The sequence below is a fragment of the Nilaparvata lugens genome, chromosome 3 (assembly GCF_014356525.2).
Source record: "Nilaparvata lugens isolate BPH chromosome 3, ASM1435652v1, whole genome shotgun sequence".
In the NCBI taxonomy this organism is placed as follows: domain Eukaryota; kingdom Metazoa; phylum Arthropoda; class Insecta; order Hemiptera; family Delphacidae; genus Nilaparvata; species Nilaparvata lugens.
Genome location: NC_052506.1, coordinates 80,630,060 through 80,642,355, shown reverse-complemented (window position 1 = coordinate 80,642,355; position 12,296 = coordinate 80,630,060). Strand labels below are relative to the sequence as shown.

The 12,296-nt window shown below is 30.7% G+C and overlaps 1 protein-coding gene across 2 annotated transcripts in view; it reads right to left on the bottom strand.

The window, feature by feature from the left end:
• LOC111054239 (C3 and PZP-like alpha-2-macroglobulin domain-containing protein 8) overlaps window positions 1–3,724 on the bottom strand; it is an 86,889-nt gene extending 83,165 nt beyond the window's left edge. For both annotated transcript variants that reach the window (XM_039424755.1, XM_039424756.1), the window contains exon 1: window positions 3,619–3,724. In XM_039424755.1, the coding sequence (XP_039280689.1) occupies window positions 3,619–3,695 (77 nt within the window). In that variant the 5' untranslated portion in view covers window positions 3,696–3,724. The remainder of the gene's footprint in view (window positions 1–3,618) is intronic.
• Window positions 3,725–12,296: the final 8,572 nt, after the last annotated feature.

Genomic DNA, 12,296 nt, shown 5'->3' with positions numbered 1-12,296 from the left:
AATAATATATTTATTATTTATTATTTTACAAAGGCGACTTTCTAGAAGTATTTCAAGCCTATAGGTGATGATGATGAGATGAATGATAATACAATGAAGGTAGAGTAATGAATGAATAAAAATGACTTCTCCACTTGCAATATAAGATTAATTCATTTGGATAGTAAAATAAAATGTGACATGCTGAAATTGTCGGATTGGAAATAAAAACTTCCAAGATCTAAACTTCCATGTTATTCAAGAGTTTGTCCGTTACATATCTGATGCTTTAATGTGTCTCTATATGGATTTTAATAATATATCGATAACTTATTAGAGTTATATAGTTATAATTTATAGAGTTATTGACCGAGCGAAGTGAGGTCTAAGATTCAAGTCGACGGTTTTGCATTTCTCTTTATGTTTATATGTTAAAATGTTTAAGTATATTTTTGTTTATGTATATTTATGTTACGCATTTACAGCGAAACGCAGCAATAGATTTTCATGAAATTTGACAAGTATATGTTCCTTTTTGAATTTCGCATCGACGTATACATACGGTTTTTTGAAATTTTGCATTTTAAGGATAATACAAAAGGACAAGGAGTCTTCTTTGAACGCCAATATTACCGTAAAAATAAGATTTTAGAATAAATTATTCATCATAAATCAGCTGTCAAGTGGACTATATAATACCCGTTCAAAAACATCGAACATCTTAAAAAAATGTATCTCTCCATCAACGTTAGTAGACAGTTGACTATAATACTACCCGTTCAAAAACATAGAACATCTTGAAAATGTATCTTTCTATCAACGTTGTAGACCGTTGCAGCCAGACGTGATAACAGCGCTCACACTCACATTCCGGGACGACACGTCACGGTACGATAGTACAGAAAGCTCTATGTTTATTCAGGATTTTTTCTAGACATTTAAAATTGATAAATTATTTATTAATTTTCGAGAAAACATAACAACAGGTCAATGTAACTTACTGAGCGCCAGGTCTACTGTTAACAGAACTACTACCGTAGTAATTATAGGAGTGTATCATTATCAATTTTATATGAATGTACACTTTATAACTCATCAATCATTTTGTATAACCGCTTTCTTGCTGAAAATACTTTTTAAATAATTAATTTTGTCCTAATTTATTTATTATATAGGCCAATATGTTGTTTTGAAAAGAATAGAAGTATATTTTCATGACAGTATTACTGAAATCAGAATAATAATCAATTTGGTTTTCATCTCTTTAACTCAAGGCATATAATTTCAATGGAGGAGATATCAATTAGAGCGTGGAATCGTTCTGTACAAAATTATACCTTGGACAAGATTCTTTCCTGGAAGTAATTCAGATCGATGCTATTTTCGTACTCTCATAATGCTAATTCATGGACCACACATCTCTCAAAGTCTAGATGATTACTTTCAATGTTCCTAAATTATAACGCATACGTAATATCAACTCAATACATACCGTACAATGTATCACAACTGTCATTACAATGCATGACCTGATTATACTTGGTAGACTTTCTTGAAGCATAAATTATACTGTAGTGATGTTCAAGACTTTTTTGCGCTCAGTAAATTTTTTCAAATCATTTTTTAAACTATAAGTATTATTGTATACATTTATATATATATTTTGATTGACAAAATAAATTTGAATTTGAAAAATGAATTTTATTTTAACACTGCATGGGCACTCTTTATAACACTGCATAAAGAATTATCTTAACTCCTGAGAGCGAACGATTTTTTTTTTGTGCTCAGTAAAATTTGTCAAATCATTTTTAAAATTATAAGTATTATTGTATACATTCATCATACTTATCTTAACTCCTGAGAGCGAACGAATTTTTTTTTGTGCTCAGTAAAATTTGTCAAATCATTTTTTAAATTATAAGTATTATTGTATACATTCATCAGACTTATCTTAACTCTTGAGAGCGAACGAATTTTTTTTGTGCTCAGTAAAATTTGTCAAATCATTTTTCAAATTATAAGTATTATTGTATACATTCATATATATATATTCCTATGTATACATTCTTGATAAACTAAGCTCATGTTATTTTTATGATTAATTCTATTTAATTTTTTGTTTATTAAGGAGTTTTCTGATTATATTTTCTGTGATGTATACTATATTTTATTTGAAATTGTTTTGATTGACGAAATAAATTTGAATTTGGAAAATGAATTCGATGTGGGACAGTTGAAATGTGAGCAAGATGTGTTTTTGGAGACATGGATACACCCCTAACTATCTCGATGAATAACGTTTCTGTTGAAATGTTATAAAAATTTTCATATCAATCATTCATATGTAAAGCTTAATCTGTTTAAGAATGTTCAACTACCCCAATTATTCAAATGTGTTCCAAAACTATACACTTGAATAGTATGAGTGGCATAAATGATAGAAATACACATTTTAAACAAATATTTGATTGAGAGATAACTTGTGTCACTAACTCTATTACTTCACTATGAAAGACTATAAATTATTAACTTCACATTAATAATCTTGATACATTCAATAAAAAGACTAAGAAATTGTCAAAAACCACAGATTTTATTGTGGTTTCTCTGTGAATTCTATCGTTATACAATAAAATCTGTGGATTTTGACAATTTCTTAGTCTTTTTATCTAATATGAATGATTACCACAGTATTAACTTCTCAACTACTGTACACAAAAAGCTTGATTTATATTGTACTCAACATTGTTACTATCTCATTAATTACGATAAAATAAAATCGACTTTCAGTCCTATTATTCTAAAATTGGTTCAATATACTTATAATATTTAATAGGTCTGAGTATGAATAAATTGTTATAATATTTTGTAAGATTAATATTATTCAGATGCTGTTTCATTCTACTGAAATAGCTCATTAAATAGGTACTAATTAGGTTCCAATTCAATCCATCTAAAGAAAGATATTTATCTCGGGCCACTCCCGTGTTTCGGATGGACACGGTAAACCGTCGGTGCCGGCTGCCTAAAAAGCAGTCGTTAGAGGCCCTGAGATTGATCAGTTGCGACCTGAAAACTCTGACACCAGACCTGAGCCAGCCAGGTCACTCGATATTATTATTATTATCTAAAGAAAAAAAATTAGCTAAAATCATGAATTTGCATTTCACAGATCACCAATTCAAATTGAAATCTCACGGTGGTTGACCAATAAATATTGAAAACTGTAACTGAATTCCAATCCATCTCAAGAAGTTACCGTTTCAAGAAATAATTAAGAATTCATAACCAAAATCAAATGAAAACTCACGGTGACTGTCTCTCATATAGGTTGAGAAACTTACAAAACACCTACTGAATAAATAATTATAATTAGACGAAAATCCAAACTATAAATGCTGTAATTCACCCCGACTTCTGCTACTGCAAATATTGACAACAGGGTAAACAGATAGGTGGAAATTCAGTTTGGATTTTTGTTTAATAATAATTATTAATTCTATACTGTGTAGCATTTGAATAATTGCAATATATCCAAGTACGTAATTTCCATCTGTGGACCTACTGAATAATTCTAATCCATTCAACGGAGCTAACATTTTATAGATGACCAAAATCAAATAATGGAATACTCACGGTGTTGATAGAGTAGAAGCGACTGACGAGAAAACAGAAATGAGAATGGCGAGGAGGAAAATATTGGGAGAGCTCATGCCGGCTTCGAGTCTCAGCTACGACTGACGCTTCCCAAGTTATCGATGGTCAAAGCACTCCTTCCAACCCCCTCCCGCCCTCCTTATCGCACCCACCTATTGCTTATATACCCGGTTGCAAAAAAGCCTGTTAAATTTAAATCATGATTGAATGCCAGCAGAACCAAAAAGAAAAAGTTTTTATTTTGAAGAAGGCTTCTCTCATTGTTTCTCGTTGCAAAATCAATAATCATATATGATCTATCATTATATCTCACACATTCGTCGTTACTTTACTGAAGAATGATTACAATCACTGCCAAAAAGACCTTCTTTTAAAAAACTTCTTGTCTTGGATAAATTCTTGAAGCGCTCCTTTGAGATCCAAATACGTCGTATAGGCCCGGTTACAAAAAAAACTTTTGAATTTTAATCATAATTAAAAGCAACAATAACAAATCAGAGAAGGCTTTTTTGATTGGTTCTTGTGGTATTTAAGGCTGTGCAAAGGCTAAAAATAAACTTTCTACTCGTGATATTTTTCTAAGTTTTTCGATTTGTATCATCAAGCTATCAAAATGAAAAAGTTTTCTCAGGAGAACATTTTTTCCGATCATTACTTTTTGAGATATGAGCGCCTGAAGTTGGAATTTTTGGGACAGAACATTTCAAATTTGGTAAGATATGAGATTTTATATCAATTTTTGAGAAATTGATATAAGATATGAGAATTGATATTAATATATAAAAGATATGAGAAATATAAATTTTTGAAAAAGTTATTCAATTTACCAAAAATAACTCAACTAAAAGTTATTTTTGTTTATTTTTAGTAAATTGAATAACTATCTCAAAAATTGATTTATTCAAAAAAATTTTGTTTTACTAGATCAACAATACCATGAAGAATCTATCCTCTAAATCTCATGGATTTATCTCTTACCGAATTTCAAATGTTCTGTCCCAAAAATGTAAACTTTAGGCGCTCTTAATTCAAAAAGTAATGATCAGAAAAAATAATGTTTTCCTGAGAAAACTATTTTAATTTTGATTGCTTGATGATATACAAATCGAAAAACTTTGAAAAATATCATGAGTAGAAAGTTTATTTTTAGCCTTTATTCTTAACCTAACGGTTCTCCTTCCTTTCAAAAATACTTCTTTTCTTGGAAAAATTATACTCAAGAAGGCCTTTTCTGATTGGTCCAAGTGGTGCCATAGCCTATTGATCACGGTTAAAATTTAACAGGCTTTTGTACAACCGGGCCTGAGTAATATTTTTTACCAATGTGTTTTTCGACAATATTCAACTATTGTGATGTACCAGTACCGTACCTAATTAATGGGCTGTGTTGGATAAAGATAATAGTTATTTGTATATCTAGAGTGAAAAGTGCTGTTTTTCTCCCTGAGGGAAAAGTTTGAAGCCCGAGGCAAAGCCGAGGGCAACAATTTTCCTGAGGGAGAAAAAACATTTTTCACTCGTGATATAGGCTACACAACATTTTTCCTCCACCTACATTTTTATAAAAACTGCAAATAAAATAATTTTTAAAAACGTATGTGACCAAACAATGTGTTACAACATAATCTGAAAAGTAAACAGAAACAGCTGGCTTGTAATCACAGTTCTCCTCCGACAGCACTATCTGTCGGCTAAAGTTGTAACAAAAATGACAGCCACAACTACAGCTATGATGAAGTTCCCGTTTCAAATCTGATTAGTTAATAAGTAATATTCGTTGGATGGTATTTTGAATAACATGGATTAAAAGAAAAAAAAATATAAATTTTTTCTAGTATAGTGATATGAAGTTTGTAATAATAATTTCAGCATACAAACATAAATTTTATATATCGATCAAATGTCTGGTTGAGGTATTGAATTTAGTTGGTTTAATGACTACTCTATTATTATGCTTCCTCATCTGAGCTTAGACCTTCTGACCTATTCCAAATGTACGTTTTTAAAATAGAGATGCTTCCCATGTTATTTAAATGAAGTCACTTTTACTCCCTATGGAGTTTTTCTGTTTTTTAGTACCGAGAGCGAAAAAGTGACACTTTAGTATCATGTTTCAGGGAGTAAAGTAAGTACTTTTGACAGTAGGTGGAGGAAAAAATCTTTTGTTTGGCATGAGCTTTACTAAGAACTGTCTCTGATGGTTTCACACGCGCAGATAATTTGCAGCTCATTATGTGCATCAGTAAAGTACATGTCATCAATATATGCAGTAAAATACCTGCCATCAATATTATATGTAGTAAAATACCTGCAATGAAGCGCCTCACTTGTAAAAGTGTGACGTTTTTGCCGACGATTTACTTTCGGATTATATAGGACCTCATATTTGTCACGTTTCCTTCTCCATCATCTTTTATAGTAGCGAGAGCTGTGAAGTAAATTGTTTACAGTAAGCCAATTGTTGATTTTTGCTTGCAATGATCAATTAATTATTATCAATAAATCTCAAATAGATTTTATTCATGAAAGGTGAAATTGTAAAGCATCTCCAAGCGTCTTTGTAGATCTTTTCGCTTTATCCTAGAAATTTCTAAAAGATATTCCCTTGAAGTACCTACTCGGTCTAGTCAATAGTTTTATTTATCACAACATGAATTGATGATAAATTGAGATCAAATAATCTGTTAGTTTTATGAGAAGTTGTGGTGATACCTATTTTGGTACCTAGTTATTTAAATTATTTAAATCAATTAAATGTTGTACCCTTAAAAACCAAAATAACCATAAATATGTTATCCCTAAGAGGTCTCCCCCCTCTTTTAGTTAAGTTTTATTAATTAAAACCCTTATAATTCTCACCAGAATTATAATTTTAACCTCCTTAATCTCAATATTATTAATAAAAATACTAGGTAAGTACCTAATTGTTCAACCACAGATTTATTAAAATCGAGATAACGGTTTTTATGAGAAGTTGTGGTGATACCTATTTTGGTAGTTATGGTATCCATAATGAATAAAATACTAGGTAAGTACCGTATTGTTCAACCACAGATTTATTAAAATCGAGATACCGGTTCCAGTTGTTACACTCTGTAGTCTACCACAGATTGATAATGATATAACATTGAAACCGAATATCTATAGTTTACCACAGATTGATACTGCATGTTGTAACAACCGAAACCGGTATCTCAATTTTTAATAAATCTGTTATTGGACAATATCTAGTCTTTTTATCCCTTTGAAAAATACTAGGTATTATTCAACCAGATTTATTAAAATTGAGATGCCGATTTCGGTTGTTACACTCTCTAGTTCACCACAGATTGATAATGATATAACATCGAAACCGAATATCTATAGTTTACCACAGAATGATACTATTGTAACAACCGAACCGGTATCTCGATTATAAATTAATCTGTGGTTGGACACAATATCTAGTCTTTTATTCATTATATTATTCCTACTTAGCCTACAAAAATTCCTGGTAATTTGACAACGGTGAGGAGGTGGAAAAGGATGGAGTTATCTGCTTTGTCTTATGCCAGACAAGGATAACAAACCAATGCTAATCAGATGCTGACTATAAGAAGTGAATTTCACTATAATTTTTTTCGCTTAGTGTACTGTAACCTACAAAGTGATAGGTGTTGGAATAGTGATAATTTTGCATACGGCACTATGAAATAGAATTCAGTATAGAATATAGTTCTATTCTATAGTATAGAATGATTTTTTATTTGTTGACGTGACGAATTTTGGACAGTATTGTCCACTCTAACACTATATAGTATCCGTGTTTCGGATGGACACGTTAGGCCGTCGGTCCCGGCTGCCTAAAAAAGTCGTTAGGTCATGTCAGAGGTCCTGAAATTGATCAGTTGCGCGACCTGAAAACTCCAGACCTGACCAGACACCAGACCTGAGCCAGCCAGGTCACACGATATTATTATTATTACTATATAGTGAGGTCCACGTTACAATGATAGTATTTGATTAACATGATGTTGCTATCCTTGTCTATTATTCGACAAAGCAGATAGCGCTATCCTTTTCTATATCCGCAACGTTGCCAACGTATCTTTCTCCATCATCTTTTATAGTAGCGAGAGCTGTGAAGTAAATTGTTTACAGTAAGCCAATTGTTGATTTTTGCTTGCAATGATCAATTAATTATTATCAATAAATCTCAAATAGATTTTATTCATGAAAGGTGAAATTGTAAAGCATCTCCAAGCGTCTTTGTAGATCTTTTCGCTTTATCCTAGAAATTTCTAAAAGATATTCCCTTGAAGTACCTACTCGGTCTAGTCAATAGTTTTATTTATCACAACATGAATTGATGATAAATTGAGATCAAATAATCTGTTAGTTTTATGAGAAGTTGTGGTGATACCTATTTTGGTAGTTATTTAAATTATTTAAATCAATTAAATGTTGTACCCTTAAAAACCAAAATAACCATAAATATGTTATCCCTAAGAGGTCTCCCCCCTCTTTTAGTTAAGTTTTATTAATTAAAACCCTTATAATTCTCACCAGAATTATAATTTTAACCTCCTTAATCTCAATATTATTAATAAAAATACTAGGTAAGTACCTAATTGTTCAACCACAGATTTATTAAAATCGAGATAACGGTTTTTATGAGAAGTTGTGGTGATACCTATTTTGGTAGTTATGGTATCCATAATGAATAAAATACTAGGTAAGTACCGTATTGTTCAACCACAGATTTATTAAAATCGAGATACCGGTTCCAGTTGTTACACTCTGTAGTCTACCACAGATTGATAATGATATAACATTGAAACCGAATATCTATAGTTTACCACAGATTGATACTGCATGTTGTAACAACCGAACCGGTATCTCGATTATAAATTAATCTGTGGTTGGACACAATATCTAGTCTTTTTATCCCTTTGAAAAATACTAGGTATTATTCAACCAGATTTATTAAAATTGAGATGCCGATTTCGGTTGTTACACTCTCTAGTTCACCACAGATTGATAATGATATAACATCGAAACCGAATATCTATAGTTTACCACAGAATGATACTATTGTAACAACCGAACCGGTATCTCGATTATAAATTAATCTGTGGTTGGACACAATATCTAGTCTTTTATTCATTATATTATTCCTACTTAGCCTACAAAAATTCCTGGTAATTTGACAACGGTGAGGAGGTGGAAAAGGATGGAGTTATCTGCTTTGTCTTATGCCAGACAAGGATAACAAACCAATGCTAATCAGATGCTGACTATAAGAAGTGAATTTCACTATAATTTTTTTCGCTTAGTGTACTGTAACCTACAAAGTGATAGGTGTTGGAATAGTGATAATTTTGCATACGGCACTATGAAATAGAATTCAGTATAGAATATAGTTCTATTCTATAGTATAGAATGATTTTTTATTTGTTGACGTGACGAATTTTGGACAGTATTGTCCACTCTAACACTATATAGTATCCGTGTTTCGGATGGACACGTTAGGCCGTCGGTCCCGGCTGCCTAAAAAAGTCGTTAGGTCATGTCAGAGGTCCTGAAATTGATCAGTTGCGCGACCTGAAAACTCCAGACCTGTCCAGACACCAGACCTGAGCCAGCCAGGTCACACGATATTATTATTATTACTATATAGTGAGGTCCACGTTACAATGATAGTATTTGATTAACATGATGTTGCTATCCTTGTCTATTATTCGACAAAGCAGATAGCGCTATCCTTTTCTATATCCGCAACGTTGCCAACGTATCTTTCTCCACAGTCATTGTAACGTGGAGGAACCCCAAATTGCTAAACCAGACTAAGATCATAGAGGAATTTGAAACAGTATTGACGAGTATTTTTTAAGCAACGTTTAACAAATACTTTACTTAGGAACAGTAGCTTTGCAATCTGTTTTCGGGAAAAATAAGCAGGAGAATTTGGGTAAATTACAACAAATATTAAAATGTGCTGAGTGCAGTTTTATTTATGAACATAGGATGCAGACATTGAAAAGTACACATGATTAATTATTTTTGTTGTCCTGGTCATTGTTAAAAGCTCATAAAATGCATGGGTCCACTACTTCTAACACTAGTAGACTAATAGTTATTTATTTTACATAATTTTGCAATTTTCATATTCACTTTCTCTACGAATAAATAAATTGATATTCTTTCACAACCATTCGAAATTGTATTTTTTAAAACGTTGGTATCATTGGATCTTTTTACTATCAAATAATTCAGGACAACATTACATTCTAAACATTGATATAGCGGTTTTGAGTCATAATACTTCTAGATCAACATATTCTGTGACTCTGTATATTTTTCTAATAAATGGCATTTGTAAATAAAAAACTACAACTCACTCACTAACAATAAAATACATTCTCTATCAATTTATATATAAAATCAACATTCAATTTCACAAGTCGCTTCTCAAAAAACTTCCTCTGATACATTGAAACTGAGAACTCTATTTGTCTAATTATACATTAATTTGATCCAACCAAGTAGATTTTGAAATGAACGTTATTCTATAAGAATAGAATTTATGACAAATAATGTGATAACAAACACGCTTGATAGAAAAATTAAATAATTAATATTAAACGGAAATCCAAATTAAATGCGGTAAATCACCCCGAAGTCTTTGAGGTGACTTACAGCATTTAATTTGGATTATCGTTTAATAATAATTATACATTAATATTAGCATATGAATGTATGCAATTTATCATTAACTTAGATTTGTAAAAATTGAATCCTATTTATATTCTCACTTTATTAAAATATAAGGTACAGCAACTATTTATAATGGTTTATGCTTACGTTTGTTGAAAATCATAATCACTTCATTGTTTGTTTGGAACAAATAATTTTCAGACAGCTGAACGTTAATTTCCAATCCTTCGTAACTATAATACAAAACAATCACCTCATAAATTAACAATGTTTGATAATGTCACCATTAATAAATAATTTCAGGCCTTTACGACACTCATTCCACACACATTATCTTCTTAAATAAACTCCTATACATCTATCAACAACTGGACAAGCATTTTCAGATTTTAATTCAGTCTCAATTGGTTGGGGCAAATTAAAAATAACACTAAGTGCCGGTTGCACAAACACCGGTTAAATTTCAATCGTGATCAATTTCACGAGAACCAATCAGAAAAGCATTCTCTGATTGGTTCTCGTAAAATTAATCACGATTAGAATTTGACCGGTCTTTGTGCGACCGGTCCTAAAACTTCTGTACATTCTATAATGATATATTAATAAGTATAGTTGGGAGAATAAATAAAATTAATCTAATATGAACATATTTGAAGTAACAGATCAGTGATGAGGAGTGGGAGGGGGAGAAGGAGAGGAAGGGAAGAACTGAAGACCAAAAATAATACGATCGTTGAATAAAAATATTTACAATAATTACTGGAATTTAAGTAATAAATGAACGTTCTTAAATCTCATTAGTTTATCAATATGTCTACCTATTTGTGGTTCACTAGGAATGGTGATTTAGTTCACATTATTCATATATTTCTGATAATAATTTCACGCCTGAATAATTGAAAATATATTATTAAAAATATTTTTAATTTTATTTCAGTATTTTTTAAAGCAAGTTAAGCATGAGATGGTTTTCTATGTACACGAATGCTTCTAATAGTTGCAATTTTATTATTTTATTCATACTTTTCCTTATAATGTAAATGATCGGTTTACTAGCAGATTATTTTTACAAGATAGGCACATAGCATCTGGAATAATATAATTCACTTCAAACTCATTCAAATGGGAAGCATTAATTATATTTACAAGAAATGCTGACTGTTTCAAGTGAATCCAACTATATATACAATGAAGCTTGAGATCCTTTATTAGCAAAATTATCTCTCTATAAAAGCTATATAGTACATATAACTGCTTTGAATTCCTAGCATTCCCAATTTGAAGATTGAATATTTGCTAATGGACTCAACATTTAAGAAAAATGTTCACAAAATAGTTTAATTCAAAGAAAACTTTCAAATGAAGTCTGGGAGTTCGAATACTCGGAGTCACACTTAATGTGAAAATAGCGTTATGGTTTGAACTACAATATTTTAGCTAAACTTTTATTGCCTACCATCATATCCATGTAGCTATATAAAACAAAAAAATCGTATTGCAATAAAAAATAAATAAATTGAAGATAAATGAAACTTGCCAAATTATACAATCATTACGGTCTTGAACCATGAATAAATATCAGTTAAAATTTCGAGATCATCATTCCAATATAATGAAACATAGAACAAATCAATGATTAAACAGAATAAATTTGATAATCAAGGAAAATAATTTAAAATGATTTCATAGAATTTAAAAATTCTACTAGAAGGCAAGAAGTAATTCAGATTATTTTGCAATAACAAAATACATTTTCACAATAATTAAATCTTTTTTACAAAACATAATTTGTTTATCTCTTTTCTGTATAGGGCTACTTTTATAGAAATAGAAAGAAAAATAAAAATCTTAGTACCCTTTTTGAAATATTTAATCACAACATGTTTCGGACATTGATGCCATTTTCAAGTGATATCACTTGTAAGTGGTATCACTTGATATTAGTGATATCACTTGAAAAT